This window comes from Amblyomma maculatum, chromosome 8 (genome assembly GCF_055883805.1).
Source record: "Amblyomma maculatum isolate TAMU_Amacu chromosome 8, ASM5588380v1, whole genome shotgun sequence".
NCBI classification, from domain to species: Eukaryota; Metazoa; Arthropoda; class Arachnida; order Ixodida; family Ixodidae; genus Amblyomma; species Amblyomma maculatum.
Window position 1 is genome coordinate 61,732,011 of NC_139351.1, and position 21,544 is coordinate 61,753,554.

The 21,544-nt window shown below is 47.6% G+C and overlaps 1 protein-coding gene across 1 annotated transcript; it reads left to right on the forward strand.

Annotated features, from left to right (window-relative positions):
* Positions 1–7,202: 7,202 nt before the first annotated feature.
* On the forward strand, positions 7,203–8,156 carry LOC146181263 (kelch domain-containing protein 3-like). Its single transcript, XM_084575745.1, has one exon. The coding sequence runs from the start codon at positions 7,203–7,205 to the stop codon at positions 8,154–8,156; it is 954 nt and encodes a 317-aa protein (XP_084431871.1).
* Positions 8,157–21,544: the final 13,388 nt, after the last annotated feature.

Here is a 21,544-nt window from a genome sequence, read left to right on the forward strand (position 1 = left end):
AAGCTGCCCATGTGTTCCGACGATGTTAAATTAAGGGGGTTCATATGAGCACTTTCCGAGATGGCCCACATTAACATGAAAGCAGCCATTAGTTGGCAATGCATAAATTAACTTAGAGACCAGTTTTGATAGAGTTCGGAAGAGGTCGAAATTTAGTTCACCATGTGGCAAAATTCTCGCGTGCCCCACTTATACTGGAGGTCGCCATTGTTATGGCCACCCTGAATTTAGGCCCGAAGTCAGTTCCGCTTAAATGTGTGGAGACCAATCGGGATCCCTGATCTATGCCCATATGCCTTACGTGGTCGTAGCGGTAATAGCCACATGTAGCCAAATCTAAGATCTTACGAGGTGTTTAATACCTTCAATACTGTGTGAAATTTCCAACGATAGGGCAGTGGCAATAATATTGATAGTACCGTAAATATCATCGCTATCCTGTGGATTATCATCTACGACAGTAGTTATGTACTTTTTTTAGTTCATTAAAGTTACTTTTTTTTCATTCTGTAAAGACGACAAAGAACGTAAAACGCAGCGGCATCGCCATCACCATCGCTTGTCTCCGGCGCCCATCTCTCGTGCTGAAGCTGTGCCCTGCGGCTGGCAATTCGACCCTGCTGTGCCCGAATTACTGGCAGCGCTAGACGTTCAAACCAACTATTAAATCCACATTTCACTTGGTGGTGGTCAATCTGAGGTTCCCTGTACCCATCTCGCCCTGGAACTTCGCAGCAGAACGCTGACTACCCCAATGACGGAGCCGACTTCATTGCACCTACCTCCGCCCGTCACCTGCACAGGTGCGCTTCGTCAACGGGACCCCGCTGCCTTCTGTGGAAGCAGCGATGACGACGTCGACGATTGGCTGACCACTTACGAACGGTTCAGCCGTCACAATAACTGGGACGACACTCCTAAGGTCAATAATGTCATCTTTTACTTGAGCGACGTCGCTAAGCTGTGGTTTCGAAACCACGAGTCGCACTTTACCACCTGCGAATTTCAAGACGAAATTTTCTGATGTCTTTGGCCGCCCCGCCGTCCGAAAACTCCGCGCGGAACAGCGTCTTCGGTCGCGACTGCAGCTGCCCTGTGAAACGTTCACCAGTTATATTGAGGACATTGTTGATATGAGTCGTCGCGTTCACCCGACCATGACCGAGGCCGTTAAAATACGTCATGTCCTCACAGGAATTGATAACGGCGCTTTCAACATGCTCATCGCCAAAGGCCCCACTACAGTCAAGGAAATCTACGACCTCTGTCAAAGCTACGACGAGCTCCGGAAGGAGCGTGTTTTGATTCGCCAGCCTCATATATCACTCGCTGGACTAGCCGCGGAGAGAGAGTCTTCTAGCCTCTCTGAAGACATCAAGGCTTTTGTACGCCAGAAGGTCGCGCGACAACTGTCCTTGCAGCCATATGTTAAGGAGTCCTCAACAACTGGCCTTGTTCCGGAGATTCACCGTGCAATCCAGCAGCATGTATCTGAAGTCCTCCCTAATCCTGTTCCTCAATCAGCTCCGGTCGCACCCTCAATGCCGTTCCCCACGCCCACAGTTTCATCGTCCGGCGTTGCGCCTGAGCTACGCTCCAGCATTCGCGCCGGCTCCTCCTCAAGGATTGCGTCGCACTTATACCGAAGTCACTTCAAGTCCACCGCCTAAGCCAGCATATGCCCAGGCTTCGCCCCCCATGCGGTCGGCACCAACAGCTTTTGCTCCCCCCTTGCTTCCGACACGATCTCCATGGCGCACTTCAGACAACAGGCCTATTTGCTACCACTGCGGCATCCCTGGGCACACTACACTCTACTGCCGGCACCGAATATATATGGCCTTTGCTGCACGGCCTGCGCTACATTATTTGGCCCCCCCAGTTCCCAGTCCCATCGGGTCCTCCAACAGCACCCCCTGATCCTCCGGACTTCCTCCCTCATCGTTCGCCGTCACCACGTCGCCACTCCATTTCGCCAATGCGCCGACGATCCGTTACCCAGCCGGAAAACTAACCGCCGCAGTTCGCGAGGCACGAACTGCGTATTCGACAGAATTTCAAAGTCCTCGTCTTAATCCCGCGAATGTTACTCCTGTCATCGTTGAAGGTGTTCATACTCTTCCGCTCGTCGACACCGGTGCCGCTGTATCAGTTATCAGCCAAGCACTCTGCCGCTCCATCCGAAAGGTAACTACGCCTCTCGAGGGGACTATCGCTTCGTACCTTGATGCAGCCTTGCTGTACATTGCTGCAGCCTTGTACATCATCGAATTCGTCGTTCCCCCCCATGTTCTCATGACGTCATTCTCGGCTGGGATTTCCTGTCCCAGCATCATGCTATCATTGACTGCGCCAGTCCTCAAGTAGAGCTCATTGAATCGAGTGATGCACCGTCTGATGCCCTGCTCCACGAGCCGTGTCCTCGTTTTGCGACCAAACTCCTTGTAGCTCATGACACAACCATCCCACCCGTTAGCGCTGTTCTGGTTCCCCTCACTGCCTCTTTTACCACCGCAGCGTCAGTCCTCTTTGTGCCCTCTAACGTTGTCTGCCGCCGCCGCCACTTACCGCTGCTGTTTGCCGCCCTTGACATGCAAAACGGCGCTATCACACTTCTGGTAGCCAATCCTCTTGCGTCTCCCGCTGTGTTGATCGAAGGGGAGTGCCTCGGCCGCATCGAGCCCGTGGACCTTCTGTTCGCCTTTGATGATGCGTCATTCCCTGTTTACCAGGTTGACGCCTTAACCCCAACTCGTGTGGCTTCCGATTCGCTACAGCGGGACCTTTTTGACCATTCTGTGGACAGCGCTCTAGAGCCGCGCCACCGCGAGCAACTTCTTGACCTTCTACACCAATTCCGCTCCTCCTTCGACATCCCGCAATCTTCCTTGGGCCGCACGACGAGCGTTTCCCACCTCATCGACACTGGCGCTCATCCACCTCTCCATCAGCGGCCGTATCGTGTGTCCCCGACTGAGCGCCGTGTTATTGCCCAACAAGTCGATGACATGCTCCAACGCGGAGTAATTAGAGAATCCTGTAGCCCATGGTCGTCTCCTGTGGTCCTAGTTAAAAAGAAGGATGGCTCCATACGATTTTGTGTTGATTATCGCCGCCTCAACAAAATCACTCGTCGTGATGTGTACCCTCTCCCACGAATCGACGATGCCCTAGACTGCTTGCAAGGCGCAGACTTCTTTTCCTCACTCGATTTGCGCTCCGTGTATTGGCAGGTGCCCATGGCAGAGGCGGATCGTCGTCCTAAGACCGCCTTTATTATTCCAGACGGACTATACGAATTTAATGTTATGCCATTCGGACTCTGTAATGCCCCAGCCACATTTGAAAGAATGATGGACCCTGTAATGCGCGGCCTGAGATGGAACATCTGTTTATGCTACCTCGATGATATCGTCGTCTTTTCAACCGACTTCCCGACCCACCTAACTCGACTTCGCCAAATATTCAGCTGCCTAACCCGCGCTGGTCTTCAACTGAACCTCAAAAAGTACCGCTTTGGTGCCCGCCAGCTCACAATACTCGGACATGTTGTGTGTAAAGATGGAGTTCTTCCTGATCCTGAAAAGTTGCGCGCCGTCGCTGACTTTCCAAAACCGACCACTTTGAAACAACTGCGAAGCTTCTTGGGCCTCTGCTCGTACTTTCGTCGTTTTGTTCGGAATTTCGCAACCATCATAGCCCCCCTTACACAGCTCTTGAAAGGCACCCCTAACCTCTCCTCTTGGTCCACAGCCTGCGATGATGCATTCGCGACACTGCGCAGTGTTCTGACGTCACCACCAATCCTTCGCCATTACGACCCTACTGCACCTACAGAACTTCACACTGATGCCAGTGGTGTCGGCCTCGGCGCCGTACTCGCCCAGCGCAAGCCTGGCTTCTCTGAATACGTTGTCGCCTACGCAAGCCGTGCTCTCACCATAGCCGAGTCCAACTACTCCGTTACCGAAAAGGAGTGCTTAGCAATAGTGTGGGCTGTAACGAAGTTCAGCCCTTGCTTATACGGCCACTCCTTCGAGGTAGTTACAGATCATCACGCTCTCTGCTGGCTCGCGTATCTCAAGAATCCGTCTGGCCGTCTCGGGCGCTGGGCTCTCAGGCTTCAGGAATACGACATCCGTGTAGTGTACCGCTCTGGCCGCAAGCACTCTGACGCCGACGCTCTTTCTCGGTCACCGGTGCGCTCGCCTAACTCATCGTCCCCTCCTCAAGCATCCTTGTCAGCACTCACCATTGAGGATATGCCTTTCGAGCAACGACAAGATCCTTGGGTTTCTAACTGCTAGATATCCTTGGCACTACTTCCGCGGCTACGCATCCTCGGGCGCTCCGCCGACAGGCCTCCCATTTCGCCATTCGGGACGGCCTTCTCTACCGACGGAACTACAACTCAGACGGCAGAACGTGGCTTCTTGTCATTCCGCGCCACCTCTGCTCCAAGGTTTGTGCCCACCATCACACTGACCCGCAAAGCGCTCATGCCGGCGTCCTCAAAACCTATGATCGAATTCGTCAGAGGTACTACTGGCGGGGAATGTACAATTTCGTACGTCGCTACATTCGCTCTTGTACCGCCTGTCAACAACGCAAGATTTCTCGCCACGACCGCTGGCCCTCTCCAGCCTTTACCGTGTCCAGCTCGCCCGTTTGATCGCGTGGGAATCGACCTTTATGGTCCGCTACCATGCAGTGCCGCTGGTAATCGATGGGTCATCGTCGCCGTCGACCACCTGACCCGTTACGCCAAGACTGCTGCACTTCTCGCGGCGACAGCCCAAGAGGTAGCCCATTTTCTTCTGCACCACTATTCTTCGATACGGCGCCCCTCGCGAGCTACTGAGTGATAGAGGTCGTGTTTTTCTTTCCGAAGTAGTCCAAGAGCTCCTGTCGTCTTGTAAATCGATACATCGGGCTACAACTGCGTACCACCCGCAAACAAACGGCCTCACGGAGCGTTTCAACCGTACGCTTGGGGACATGCTCGCAATGTATGTTACATCTGAATCTGGAAGCACCAACTTGGACCAGGTACTGCCATTCGTAACGTTCGCGTACAACACTGCCACCCAAGCAACAACTGGTTTTTCGCCCTTCTTTCTCTTATACGGCCGTGAACCATCTTGTACTCTGGACACAATTTTGCCATACCATCCAGATGCCTCTGAGTACAGTGCTTTGTCCGATATTCTACAGAAGGCCGAGGAATGCTGTCAGCTAGCTCGCACGTTTACCTCCAACGCTCAATGCTATCGCAAAGACCAGCATGATAGCGATACCCCTGCTCCAATGTTCTTGGCCGACATCTTCGTTTGGCTATGCGTTCCTGCCACCAACAAACTAGACACCTAATACCACGGACCTTATCGCGTCTTGGAACGCACATCCCCTGTGAACTACGTCATCGAGCCAGTCACCCCTTCTTCCGACCACCGCCGTCGCGGCTGCAAGGTTGTCCACGTTAGCCGCCTCAAGCCATATAACAACCCTCTGGTCGTCTCTTCTCCCGGAGTCGCCAGGATGGCGACTTCTTCACGGGGGGGGGGGGGAAACGTAAAGAAGACAAAGAACGAAAAACGCAGCGGCATCGCTATCACCATCGCTTGTCTCCGGCGCCCATCTCTCGTGCTGAAGCTGTGCCCTGCGGCTGGCAATTTGACCCTGCTTTGCCCGAATTACTGGCAGCGCTAGACGTTCAAACCAACTATTAAATCCACATTTCAATTCATAAATCTGGGTCTGGCACCATGGCCGCCTGATTAACACACCAAAATAACGTTTCAAAGGTCTGACACAATACACACATTCCTGTCAAAACACCCTGCTTCTGCACGGTATTCCGTAACTCAGGTAAACCGTCTAATTTATAGATTTTTCTTATCAGTCCGTTCAGCTGTCTACTTCATTCCTAGCCTAATGCAGGAATCGTCAGCACGTTTTGCAGTTTCATACTTTGCTGCGTTGTAAAGTATGAAATTACTATTCACATATTGATGGAATGCAGAAGGGTGTAACAGCTTATTTCTCAACTACAACTTGGACGAGGTAGTGCATTTACACAGTGTAATTGAGTTACATCGCAACATTACAAAGACCCATGAATTTCGTGAAATATGGGTAACACATTCGCTGTATAATGGTTTGTTGTTCAGAAGATTAGCCGAATGACAAACTCCAATTATGACATGCGGTCACTGGTCACCCGGCATCTGAACGCTGGGAGTTTCGCAATCATGTGATTCATGCTCTGAGATACGCGGCTAATAAACGTCATGTCGTTTGGAAACACTGAGATAACCTGAAAATTGAGTTGGTCAATACTGCTTCCTAAAGCTAGGGAATTAAATTGAAAGTTTGTTCTAGGACTGATAAAAACTGAAAATAGAAAACTTAACCTCAAAAGGAATGCAGTGCTGCCAATGGGATTTTGGGGAGAGATAAGTGACCTGCATGGCGCGCTCTTTCTGTTCGCTTATTCATTTTCCAGCGTGAGTGGAATAGTCCAGGAACCTTTTCAACCACTCTAGTTACTTTCGCACGCACAGCCATGCTTAGATGCAAGCATTTTCAACAGCTTAGCTTGGAGAGCCCGTTACAGGCGGTGTGCATCAACGTCCTAGGGCGGCATGTTCGTTTTACATGAAGCATGGCGAAAAGCTGCGCGAGTATATCTTATCAGCTTAACATTATCTGTTCTGGCTTCCGGTACTGAAGTCGTGCTCTGCCATAAAAAAGCGCCGCGCCCATAACTTTATTTGATTAGCTCTTATATGTTCGCCTTTTGAACGAAGCACGCCTGGTTTGGAGTGGGCGCAAATCGTGAAAGTGCGCATCATATATTGAAAGCGCTGTCACAGGGGAATTGACAACAAAGCGATTACTATCGCCATACTTAATATCGTATAACCAGCCCAACTCATTCTTCTACGCCTTTCCGAAATCAAGAAGGCATTTCACTCTCACCCTGTTTCCCTCGCAGCCGAGCGCAAAAACGCTGTAGTGCCATCCACGGCCGTCCTTCGTATTGTCAACTGTATTTGCACGTGATTCCTTCCCCGAGTATTGGGCAAGCCATTTCCAAGACCGACCATTATTTCACTGCTCCAGAAAGAAACATCAAGACATCGCCGTCATCGCTCCTATTATGAAGCCTAAATTCTGAGGATACTTAACGCGTCTGCGAGATGTGGACAACGCGGCTGGGAGGCGTTCCAGAACGGATTCTTCGAAATGCAGTCTTCATCAACGGTAGGGCATACTCCTTCTACAGGGCCTACAACCCACGGACTGGAGACTCAAGGAACGACGTCCATGTGTCAATATTTGACACAGCATCGTACCAGTGGGTTACCACGCCGACAACTTTGTCCCTGCTCAGCAACCCAAACGACATTCTGCGCTACGACTTTGTAGCTGTGGCATGCGAACAGTGCGCGTACGTGTGGGAAGGCCCTGATAGCGCGCCATCCCAGAACACCCTCTATTGCTTCGACACCACCACTATGTCTTGGAGTCGTCCGAAGGTGTCAGGTCATGTGCCGACTTCTCTTAGCAGCAGCTGTGCTTGCGTGTTGGATGGTAGGATGTATATATTTGACGTCTGGGACAGTTCGCAAGAGTTGCATTTCCTTGACCTGGACACCATGCACTGGCATCTTCTCACCACCAGCGGAGAGGCGCCTATTGGGCTCAGCTCTGCCCCGTCTGTCATAGGTACCAGGGTGTATCATTGGCGCGCCGGCAGTGCAATTTCTGATCAGGACGATGATTTAGTCTGCGACAAGTCTGTATACTATTTAGAAACAACGACCGCTACCTGGGTGCGCCAGCAAGTACAAGGCGTGACCCCCGAGGCTAGGCAAGGGCATTCAGTCTTCACACATGACGGAGAGCTGTATATTTTTGGAGGGTGCAACCCACTACGGTGCACGTTCTTTGCAGACATGCACAAGTACAACCCCGACACAAGGCGCTGGACCGAAGTGAAACCATATGGATCAGGCCCGTCTGCAAGGTGCGAACATGGCTGCTTCATTGTCGGTGAACATGTGTTCATCTTCGGTGGCTTTTCCCCGCCAGACAATGCGGAGGGCACGGTGGAGAATCTGACGGATCTGCACGTGCTGCACTTACTATAACCGACACTGAAGAACATGTGCCTGCTTGCAATAATCGATGCACGCATAGATGAAACGCACTTGCCACCTACTATTCGAAAAATGATCAATGATATCACATCGAGACCTTCGTAGCCGGAGGACTGTTGCTGCACATAAAGCGAATGAAGCTCCTTTGACAAAGTTGTGGCAACGAGTGCGATTTCCAAGTCTCCAGTTTAATCGATAATAAACATTTTGTTTCCAAACAGCCATTCAAATGACGCTTATTTTCGAACAAACAAGATAGTCAGTTTTTATCATAATCACACGGCACAGAGTCTCTATCTAGAAATAATCTGCCCAAGAAAGGTGTACTCCCGTGCAACGTTTGCATACCTCCACGATTACTCCTAATACTCGCTCAAGCATGACTTCAGTTATATTGTTGCGGTCCATTATAGCTCTGCAGAATCTATTCGTTATCTCCTTAAGACTGAGGGATTTTCCAGATTTCACAATAAGTATTGAGATGAGTTCGATGCCTGATGGAGTTGTTTTCACCAAACAACTACATGAATCCACACATCTTTCACCTGCATTCGAATATGTAAGCAATATTTGATGCAATTGCAAACAGACCTTCGTTTTCACAGCCAAGGATTATGTATCCACTTTCCCGATGAAGAAACCGATAAACAAGCTGGTTGCATATACCTGTCATGAAAAATTTTGAATGTTGCTAACTTATTTTCTTGACGTTTCATGCTGAGCCTGGTTTTAATGTGTGCACGAAACAGAATCCTCAAAGGCATACACTACTTACCCTGCCTTGACTTCAGTTGCTTAGAAAGCGTCTAAACGCGCAGCTGGCTTTGACGCTCATCTTGGTTCTGCACAAACTTACTTTCAGGCTATTTCCATTTGTTTTTTCAAAACAGACTTTACACTAAATCTAGGTAAGGGCCGAAGTTAAGTTTCCTATCATAGAACTTTGACCATGAGACTATTTTTATTGTCTGATTCAGTTTATCCTTAGAGATGTCAGTAGTTGGTGCAGCGCCAGCAGTTTTTGTACGACAGGCAATATAGCACTCTGTTGACAGATTTTTGACGATCGCCTTTTAGTCTGACAAAACTTCGATTATATTCCAAATCTTTTTTTACTTTTAGATTATAAGAAAGTGACTTTTTGGTTCTGAAACGCAACATTAAAAGCACGCATGTCACCCTCATCTGTGCTCTAGTAACCACCCCGCGTGATCTCTCTGATTATGTGAGCGCCAGATGCATGCGTGCTTCTTCTGCATCGGTGCGATAAACGCCGCCCGCAGCTACGCTACTGGCTCCGTTATTAGCACCGCAGATATCACAAGTGTTTATAAACCTATTATCAGCACCAACGTTTCTTTAAGATCCTTACAATTATCTATGCGAACATGTTAGCACTGCAGGTGCGATGAGCTTGCAAGACATTTTCGTCAGGCCATGAGACGATACCGATAAAACCTTCCTCTAGCACTGATACTCGACATTTTGCCTTTTGTGACCTAAGGAAATTTTCAATTCCATTTCACTGCAGTTGACGGGAGACGCGGTATGATAATGTTTAAGTTTGCATTTACGACATAACCATCGTCGACACGTTTGCTTGTTCTATTATTGAGGATCACTCTACTTCGCGCTCCCCGATCCCACGCTTGCCTCATCTGCAAGACAAAGCTAATAAGGCGCTCGATTTTTTAAACCACTGTACCGTTTCAAAGTCATTGATTTTTGACGCATCCAGTACTATAGCTTTATTATATCGTCCTCGAAAGAAAATCATCGATACAGAGATCAATTTATTTATTGGCTCCCATAATATTAAGATAACATCGCATCTAAGCAGCCTAGGATTCATATATCACGAGACTAGTCAATGCAATCCGCATATCATATACAACCCTTTGACATTCGCTCACGAAATTGCTTTAATATCGTGGCTACGGTTTCATTAGCCTCAAATGAATAAACTGCAACACCATAATTCATTCTTACATTCTTTTTGAGTTACTGTTTTCTCATCGGCGGAAATGCAACAGCAACTAACATTATATTTAGGTTACAAAAACATTACGCGTAATGACGAATGCTATATCTGACACCCACACAAAGCCAATCTTTCATCAGCAAACGCTTCTCCCTGTAACTCCATCCCACAATTATAATTTTTCCTCACGCTATCCAAACCGCATATTAAAAGATTCTGTAAACGTGTAAACGTTTAAACACGTGTAAAGATATTCTGTAAACGTGTTCTCATTGGCGTTACTGACAAAATTATACAGCACTCCTATATCTGATCCCTGGGCAATATCTCACACCGGGACCTATTGTGGATGATAAATGGTAAAGTACCGTTAAGCAGCCACTCTCAACTCATTATGTATCTTCCTAATTTGACAACGTGATCTACATGTTACCTAAGTTTTATACTATCTAACTTTGTTTTTGCTCCAACCCACCACAGCGGTGCAGCGGTTAATTAGCTCGACTAATGTGCCGGACTACCCGGGTCCTGTCCCGGCCGCCAGTGGTTGCGTTTCGATGTGAACGAAGATGCTTTACTGTGCTGTGCGATGTCAGTGAACATTGTTGTTCTTTCGACTGTTGAAGAAGGGAAATAAAATGCACGGCCCTTTACTGGCTTTGTAGCTGGGCCAACACGTTTGATAATAGAAAAGCCTGGGAGGCTTTGCTGAAATGCCCAGCCCCAGAACACCAGCTGCTATCGGTTCGCGTGGCTGAAGAGGTCGTCGGGATCCAAGAGATCTTGGCTGACGTCTGAAGCGGATTCCCACCTGCCTTAAGGCGCGTCTGCTCTAGAGGGGAGGGTCTGGGGTAGGAAAGAGTTATTTTCGGTAGGACAATAAAGTTGATTCACTCACTCACTCAAAGAGGTAAAAATGGAGAACAACGAAATAAAAAAGAAGAAAGAGCAAGAGGCGCGTCGCAGGAGCCATCGTTCGCCACCGAAGCGGTGGCAGGTGAAAGGACGGCCTACAATTGGTACAAACTCCGTTGGCAGGCTAGCCACGTTAAAGATTCCAAAGTTTTTGAAATTACTCCGAATCCCTTTACTACAGCTCCTCTTTACCACTTTGCACCTTGACACCCCTGTTTCTCCATTCCCTTTCGGCGCGGTCAGAAGTCCATAAAAAAGGTTTGACAGATACTGCGCTTTCGCGTCCGGCTAAATTGGTATTATTATCACCTTCCTCTAAAGATTTCTCGGCGATTTATATTCTGGCCTAGTACTTGATCATCACTAGTGCTTTACCCAGTTGTGTCACAGTAAGGTTTACGTCTCCAACTGCATCTGGAAGACTATTTTCCCTTCTCTCTCGGCATTCTGCATGTGACGCTGAAATGAAACAGATTTTCATTCTGAGGAAAGAAACAGGCGGCGGTTTGTATCTTTATACGCCACAGCGTCAGAAGGCCCGCTATAAAACAACAAATGAGACGCTGTCGATTTGTGAGCGAGAAAACACGAGTGGGACTTAGGCAGGTCCCATAAGACAGGTGCCACTACAGGGCATTGATTCGTGAGCAGGTTGTATGACGTAACGATACGGAAAGTCGTTGAGTAGAAGGCTATGAGCATGTATAGTTGTTTGTTAAGAAAGGGGCAGGCATACACAGAACATCCAGGGACCTCAGGATCTGAAGACAGTCGAGGCCATGGTAGGGAATTTCCTATGTATTACTTAAAGGGGGGGGGGGGGGGCTTTCTATCTGTGTAGCGTGTGTTTTCACAGGATGTAGGGAATCAAGACAGAATTTTAATGAGAATATATGAGCTAATGGTGGCACAAATAGAGGAGTGAGCGGTTAAGAAAAAAAATGGAAGGCAATGAGCAAGGCAGAAGCAATTAATCCTTTCGCATTAATAACCTTCAGGACCGAGTTTAAGAGTTCTGCGCTTGATTTTTACGCGCATATCAAAATAGCATAAAATAGGCCTCATTTCTTATCACTGCTCACGACTATCTGACTGGTTAGGAGTGCCCGACAAAAATTAATTGTTACGCTTCGTACAACGTTTCCCTGCTATATTGCTAGCGTAGGAACAGACATCGAGTCAACCAGCTGGTCGTCTTCAACCCTATGGACGCACCCTTAGAACTGTGTTATCATGTATGGCTCGTTTTGCTGGCCCATTCCCGACATCAAGATTAGGTCAGAAATCAATCGCAGTGGCAGCCGATTAAGCGACACGCTACGCCATCAGAAATGATTTATCCACAGGCAGCGCTTAAAGTATCACTGACTTCCTTTTACACAGCATCATTCTTCATCAAGGCGCTCCCTGCCAAAATAATCACATCTGGAGGTAGCTACTTTTCGGGCCAAGTTATTCAAGACATCTTGCGTTCAATTACTACGCAACGATGGTTGAATGCGCTAGATAATTACTTCAGTGGCATGTGGTCTTGTAGTACTGTTCCTAAAGTCCTGGAAATTAGTCGCCTGGTTGCTCCTTTTTAGCCCGGAAATCCTCATTTCGGTCTTACGTCATATCGGTGATTTGCCCTAGCAAGCTATGCTCGAAACATTATAGATCGAATGGTGCTGACGAGACATCAATATTTTCTAGATAGTAATGTTGTTGTTTTTTTTTAACGTTGTGGAACCCACTTGCCCAGACTAAGATCCTAATGGTTTTTATCCGAATATTACGACTGGATTTCTTCGGGGACGCTCTTCCATCGACAGCGTCAGCGACCTTGTGACGACAGTAGAACACGAAAAGTGTCACCGTCAATTAGTAGCTGCTCTCTAATTATATAAAAAGGCGGCTTACGATAATGTCCTCCATGATACTACTCTTGATATATTTGACGACTTGGGGGTGGCTGGCAGTACCTGTGAATTGTGAGCAATCTCAACGGCCGCTCTGTTTATATGACTAAGCCGGAAAGAGATACTACCCACCATAATTTCAGTCGTACTTTCTGCAGTTAGGCGTCCTCAGCCCAACTTGAACGTTGCGCTAATTGACGTTGTAACCACTGCCAGTTTGTGGCACTCAAAATTATGGAGTTCTCCACATCTGTTCGATCGCAAGGCTGCAGGATAATGTCTAAATGGATCCCTGCGCACTGCGGTTTCGATGAAAGGAATAGGCTGATGCTGAATCAAAGATTACCCTCCGTCATGGTCTCCAAATAGGTCTGCCCTTTTCCAAAGCGGATTCCACGTGTCTTCTGACGAACTGTATGAAGAATACTATGAAAGCTGACTGGGCTAAGCAGGCGCCTTAAATATCCATCTAAGTAGACTCGATAGAAGACTGTAATTTTATGCTCCGCATGAAATTCCGCGCCGTCATGAATACTTGCTACATAAACTTTATTTAAACGTGGCTTAAAAACGAAGGTATCTGCATTTAATAACATAGGCGGACTCCCTAGAATATTCAAATTATGGCATCACAGAGACATCACAGGGGTTATCACAGGGGTCCGAGGCCCAGTGCATGCGCGGTGACGAAAGTGCTAGCAGATTCCTTGGAGCGTTTGGACAAGATGCCTCTTTCGGAGGAGTTGCTGTTGGGCGCTTGCAAGACAAGGGGAAGGGGGTCCAGGCAATACGGGCTCTCTGGTGTTTGTGCGACACCGAACTCGACTCGCGCATGTAACAGAAGTTGCTGTGCCTGTATATATTTTCATATGTGTTCTGCCAATTCGTCACCTACCATGATTTGCTTTCTTCTCTTCCCCTTCCCCAGGACAGAGTTGCAGGCCAGATTTTAGTCATTCCGGCCAACCTCTCTGCCGTTTACTATCTAAAAACGCGTCTGTCGTTTTGGAACCCTAGAGTAAATGCAATTTTTTTTACAAATAATACAGGTGGAAACAACCTAAAATCCACTAATCCCCGGTGACATTGAAATAAAATGAGTTATTTTACCTCAGTCGGCGAAGAACAATTCTAAAACATTTGCTCCAGTTCTTTATACTCATGTCAGAAAATGAGCCTTTTGAAAAATTTCATAGTTGCGGTTCACATCACGAGAGGCAGAGTGAAGCACTGATAGGCTGCTCCCGGCGCGAATTTGTTCTTATCGGTTTCAGATTATTCCGGCGCTATTAAAAGTTTAAGTGAGAAAAATGTTTTATCTCAAAGTTCCACCACGAAAGTCTCATTTTAGCTATCGAGTTGGGCAGAACATATTGTTACGACGTTTATTTAGACAGATCTTAGGATGCGCTAGAGAATTGCACACCAGAGCGGGGCAGAACCAGCTTCCTCCTCTTCTGCTTATCCCGCCAAACCTCATCTTCCTTCAGTAAGGACCGCGGGAAGTGCGTGACACTGCCCCCTTCGCAGACGATGCCCGCCGGGCGAGTCAAGGTTCGTCACGTTGATAGAAGGGCTTCATGCGGCCCACGTGGACTACTTGAGTCTTCCGAGAACGACGCCCTTGGGTGGTCACGCGAGAGACTACAAAGTTTACTACGCTGAGGCGTTCCATATACAACGAAAGGGCCAGTATAGTGGTGCAACAGTTTCTGGCACAAGCCGCGCTTACGCAACGGCGTCCAAAGCCACACCAAGTCACCAGGGACATAATTAACATCTTGATGACGCTTGTCGTAGCGTTGCTTGTAGCGTTCCTGAGAGGCTAGAGTGCGAAGTCTAGAGAGTCGACGAGCTTCTTCATCCAAAGAGGGAGTATGCGCTAGTGAAGTTTCAGCAGGGAGTGAGAAAGGCAGAAACGTGTCCAAAGTGCTTCGTGGAGGTCGTGCATAGAGGAGAAAAAACGGACTGTAGCCTGTCGTTTCGTGTTTAACAGTGTTAAATGCGTATGTTATAAACGGAAGGACTTCATCCCAGTTTTTGTGGCGGGAGTCGACATACATTGCGATCATATTGCTAAGCGTCCGATTAGTGCGTTCGGTAAGACCGTTTGTTTGTGGGTGGTAAAGAGTTGAATGGCGAAAATGGGATGAGCAGAGGTGAAGAAGTTCTTCTACAACTTCTGCCGTAAACTGTCGGCCACGATCGCTTATTAACATACGAGGAGGCCCATGTCGAAGAATGATGGACCGTAGGAGGAACGCCGAGACATCAGAAGCAATGGCTGACGGTATAGCAGCAGTTTCACAGTACCGCGTAAGGTAGTCTACGCACACTATGACCCAGCGGTTTCTGTTGGAGGAACGGGGAAACGGTCCTAGAAGATCAATTCCCACCTGTTCGAATGGGGTTCGTGGTGGCGTTATAGGCTGAAGATGACCCGGCGGTGAGCAGGTTGGGTGCCTGAAACGCTGGCACTGGAGGCAGCTGGCCACATAACGTTGAGTAGTTTGACGCATCTTCGGCCAATAAAAACGTTCCTTAGTCCTGTGCAATGTCCTTGCGAAACCCAAGTGTCCAGCTGTGGCATCGTCGTGCATTACTCGAAGAACCTGACACCTAAGACTTGTAGGAACTACCAGAAGAAGCCGCGCACCTACTGACGAGTAGTTCTTCCTGTATAGTACACCGTCACGAATGCAGAATGAGGTCGTAGGGTTTCCGGAATTTTGCTACCTCAAAAAGCGGCGCCAACTCGTTGTCGTGCCGCTGCGCAATCTTGAATTCACCAACATCAGGGAAACTTGTAGAGATAGCAGCTATATATTCATCCAAGACCTCATTGTCGCAATCAGTAGTTTCAAGTGGCAACCGTGACAAGCAGTCAGCATCACCGTGCTTACGACCACTCTTAAAAGACACAGTAAAATTGAATTTTTGAAGGCGCAAAGCCCACCGCGCAAGGCGTCCACAGGGGTCACGAAGGTTTACAAGCTAACATAAGGAATGATGGTCCGTCACAATTTTAAATGCACATCCATAAAGATATGACCTAAACCGTTGCACACCGAATACAACAGCTAAGCATTCCTGTTCAGTTACTGTGTAATTACGCTCAGCCTTGCTCAAAGAACGACTTGCATGCGCAACGACATGTTCATCGCCATTGTGGCGCTGTATGAGCACAGCACCAATTCCAACTGCGCTGGCGTCAGTGTGAAGTTCTGTTGGAGCTGATGGACAGAAGTGGCATAGTACTGGTCCTGATGTCAAAATAAACTTTAACTGACGAAAGGCGGAGTCACAATCGGCAGTTCACTTGAAAGGCACATCTTTTTGCAGAAGACAAGTAAGGGGATATGCTAGATCAGCAAACTTCGGAACACAACGCCGAAAATAGGAGCAAAGCTCCAAAAAACTCCTGAGCTGTTTTAACGATTTCGGCGGTTTAAAACAAGTGACAGCTTCTATCTTTTTCGGATCAGGCCTGATTCCATCCTTGTCTATGAGATGTCCAAGTACCACAGTCTGGCGTTCTCCAAAACGACATTTCTTGGAATTGAGTACCAGACCAGCTTTCTCAATACACTCCAAGACAATCTCTAATCGACTGTTGTGTTCATGAAAAGTTGTCCCGAATATCACTACATCGTCCAAATAACACATAAAAATGTGCCACTTCAGCCCGCGCAAAACTGTATCCATGAATCTTTCGAACGTGGCTGGAGCGTTACATAATCCAAACGGCATCACATTAAATTCATACAGCCCGTCTGGAGTGATGAATGTCGTCTTTTCTTTATCTTCCGGGTGCATGGGGATCTGCCAATAGCATGATCGCAGGTCAACTGAAGAAAAATAGGAGGCGGAATGTAAGCAATCAATGGCGTCATCAATACGTGGCAGGGGATACACGTCCTTCTTGGTAACAGTATTCAGACGTCGATAATCAACACAAAATCGCCATGTGCCATCTTTCTTTTTGACTAGAATCACAGGGGCAGCCCACGGACTAGACGATTCCTGAATGACGCCCTTATGCAGCATGTCACGAACTTGTTCTTCGATTGTTTGGCGCTCTGATTGGGATACACAATAAGGCTTCTTGCGGATTGGATCAGCAGTTCCTGTATTGATTCGGTACTGAGTACGGGAAATGGGAATCCGTGGTGGCGAGTCCCGAGAGAAATCGAAAGCCGCAGTATGTTTCGCCAGAACTTCCACTAAACCGTGACGGTCACTTGTTGGCAGGGATTTGTTAATCATGGTAAGAAATTTTGTCTCATCTTCTTCTGAGCATGCGGTAGGCTGGCAATTGTCTGTGCTGAGCACGGCCACTGATTTAAAAGTGTCTTCGTCAAAGTTGGCAACTTTTAGACCACGTGGTAATACAACAGGTTCGTTAGAGCAGTTAGTCGTCCACAAAGAAGAATGGCCATTCATGATTGAGATGATGCAGCGGGGAATCAGAATACTTTTCTTCGCGCAGTTGAGGGTGAGTGGTTCAACCACAGCGTCGAACGCATCACTGGCACAGCTGGAACTAATAACTCTTATAAACTCTGCTGACATTGCAGGAATGACTATGTCTTCCGAAACCGAAAGCGTGCTAGGATGGGTCCGCGAATTTTCACGCAAAGCAAATTCAATTCGAGTGCTCACAGAAATGTCTCCATTGCGAAAGTCGAGAGTGGCCCCACATTGCTCCAGAAAATCGAGTCCAAGAATTACGTCATACGTTGATCGAGTAAGTACTACGAATTCCGTTCGGAATGTGTGGCCGGCGATAACAAGATGCACGGAACAGACTCCAAGTGGGTTAAGCGGTTCGCCACCAACACCACATAATGTTGTCGCACTATCCCAAGCAAACATAATTTTACGACCAAGGCAGTTTTTAAAAGCGAGACTTATAATAGAAATAGTTGCACCTGTGTCCAACAACGCCATAGCACGTACACCGTCCACCAACACTTCAATTCGGTTTTTTAACATCGAAATAGGCAGAGGCATGGGTGAGCTAGAATCATTTGCGACCTCACCTCCATCGGCCGCACTCACTAGTTTCCCGGAGGTGGCGACCGTCGTCGGGGAGAAGGGGATTGTCGTAGGCGCCGAGATGGTGGTGTCAGGCTACGGTCAGAGGCCGGTGATTCGTTTCGGTTCAGCACCATTCTGCGTTCTTGTCGGCTAGCTGATGCTCTGTACTCATTCCGGCCAGGTGTTCTTCTATATGAATCATCATTGTCAGCAGGAAGCCTTGTACGGGAGTTCACCCACTGTCGGCGATACTGCTGGTACGGACGACGGTTGCGGCAAAAGCGGGAAATGTGGCCGATCATTCCACAGGCATAACACACTGGCGGCTCACGTTGATTCGATGAATAAGGCTCATCGTCGCTTGTATTAAAAGTTTCATGCTCTGGATGTGGTCGACGAGGAGGACGAGGGTGCTCGCTATTGTAGGCGTTGATGGTGAGAGGCTGGATGTTCGGACGATGAGCAGCAGAGCATCGGGTGTACGAAGGAGACGTAACAGAGGGATCATAGCAGGTAGAAGATGGGCGAAGAGGTGCCACTGTAGACGGGTCTGACGTGGCCCCCAATATCTTGATGCCTCCAAAGCTCTTCGCGGACGATCTGGCTAATTGTATCTGCCAGGCTTGTCGTTTCAGACACATCCACACTAGCGACAGTTGTCACATTAGGCAGCCGACCAAACTTCGGAATGATACGGCGTCGCTTCAAACCCTCAAACGTGCGGCAGTGTCGTGTTACATCAGCGGTAGTATTCAAATCCTCCTTGCAGATGAGAAAGTTGTGCACATCTTGCGCTATTCCTTTGAGAAGGTGGCCCACTTTGTCTTCTTCTGTCATTCGATCATCAACTATTCTGCATAGCTTGAGTACTTCTTCTATATAAGTTGTGCAGGTCTCCCCCGGTACTTGCGCTCGCTGAGCCAGAGTCTGTTCTGCGCTCTTTTTTCGAGCATCGGCATCGCCGAATCCCGCTCTCATTTCTTCCATGAAGCGATCCCAGGTTGTAAGGGATGCTTCATGATTGTCAAATCATGTTAGTGCAGTTTCTTCAAGAAAGAATACCGCATTCGCCAGCTTGGTATTCGCATCCCAGTGGTTGTATTTGCTCACCCGATTGTAGTGGGTGAGCCAGTCATCCACGTCTTCCCCAGGCTTGCCATAAAAGTGTCGGGGTTCCCGATAAGGCTGTGGGATGGTCGGTTATGCTGCTGGCATGAGCAGCGTTGAAACATCTGCTTGCGCCATATCCTCCGTAGGGGGGGGGGGGGGGGGTAGCCCAGCAATTCTGCTTCGGCGGTGTAGGAGAGGTTCCGTGGTGATCTTTAGCCCGCAAACTCCACCACACTTGTTACGACGTTTATTTAGACAGATCTTAGGATGCGCTAGAGAATTGCACACCAGAGCGGGGCAGAACCAGCTTCCTCCTCTTCTGCTTCTTCTTCTTCTTCTCCCTCGTTGTAATGGCACATACCCACAGTGGGGGATTGGCCAGAATTCGTTGTAGGTGACATAATATTTTTGACAATGTCGATTTGACTATATGATACAGATAACCTAATAATTAGGAGCTAGTGTTGCTGAAATAACTTGAAATTTTGAGGCGATATAATAGAGAGCAATGAAAAAAAAAGGAATAAAATTGTAAATTACTAAAAATAATAATAAGAAGAAAAAATACAATTCAGACAGATCAGCGCTAACACACAAATCTTCCAGTAGCAATATTATAATTATGAAGTAATTCACACACCGGTTTTAGGGCATACCCTTTGACGGTTGCACCAAAGGAGAGGAGGACAGGAACTGTAAATGGCAATCCTAGGCGAGTAAGAGGTATTCCTAGATAATGTCTTCTCTGAGTAGCATACCTGTGGCAGGAGAGGATGTAATGTTCAATTGTTTCCACATCATTACATGACGCACAAAGATTCGACGGCGTGAATCCAGAGCGACATAAATAAAGATTGAGGGAAGGAAATCTACAACGCATGAGCGTCATGGAAACCTCACATTGCCTCGAGGTACAACATCGGACATTCCAATGGAAATTTAAATGGTTAAAATCCGTAGTCGCAAGGAGTGGCTCATGGCTCAAGGAGTTTAACGTTTGAAATCGTTCAAAACGGGATATATTTAGTAAGATAATATTGGGTACAACATCGGCAACAGGCCCACTGAGAGCTGAATTTGCTAAATATTCCGCCATTGTATTAGAAGCGATGCCGCAGTGTCCCGGAACCCACTGAAAACGTACTTCCTGTAAGTGTATCGGAAGGAAAAACATCAGGGTTTGTTTCAAAAGACGCATTTTCGGACTTTCTAATGCTGCTAAGACTGACAGGCAGTCAGAGAGTATGATTACGGGAGTAACATTACCGGGAACATTTTGAAGGGCCAAACCAATTGCAAGCAATTCAGCAGTAAATATTGGTGTGTAATCAGGGATCCGTACAGAAAAACTCCAATCAAGTGCTTTGGAGTAAATCCCTATTGCTGCTTTTTCATTTCGTTGTGAGGCATCTGTGAAAATAGCTACGTGTCGTGGATATTGTAATAGATAATCTTCAAGGTGTCCCTTTATTACTGTGGTAGTCAAAGTGTTTTGCATTAGATGGCAACGACTGGTCAAAGCACAGTGTGGAAGTAGCTTGAACATTGTCAACACGTCTTACTGACCTAAGCGAAACTGCAATTTTGGACAGCAAGGACTGAGTAAATACAAATTGTGGTTGCTTATATTGCGGCCAATGATAATCTAGAAACTGAGATTGGTGTGTAATAAAAATGGGAGAAGCCACTCCAGACAGAGATTCCAGTGCTCTTAAAAAGGTTCGCACAGTTAGCAGCTCAAATCGAGAGTTCAAGTCACGTACACGGGCCTCTAAATAGAGGACTGCATTTGAAACTGTTCTTGGCAACCCCAAACATAGTCGTAAAGCGCGCCTCTCCAGTAGCAACAAAGGTCGTAGTTTGTATTTACGACTGCTCGAGAAAAGAACACAGCCGAACTCCAGAATTGGTCTCAAATAAGTTTTATAGAGAAACGAAAGAGTATCTCTACGCATACCGAATTTCTTATGGCTAATTCGAATCAGGCGACCAAGGGCTCGCTCACCTTTCAGGCAATTAATTTTGATATGAGGCCGCCAGTCTAATTGGGAGTGGTATAATACACCCAAGTATTTTAAGGATTCAACCTGTGAGATTTGTGAACCGCAATACGCAAGGGAGATATAAAGAGGGTGTGCCGGTGGGAAAACGAGTACTGAGGATTTCTTCACGTTGAGAGTTAATTTTACTTTACCGAGCCAAACTTCAAGGGCATTCAAGTAGGCTTGCAATAGCTGATATAAGGAATGAACATCTCTTGCAGAAGAGAAAAAGGCAATGTCATCCGCATACACGTACAATTTTATATTTGGATGAACAGGAATATCTCTCATTAATATATTAAATAGCAATGGAGACAGCACCGATCCCTGAGGCACGCCTCTAGTTTGGTAATAAGTTTCAGAAGTTATAGAACCTCTTGTGCAGAAAAA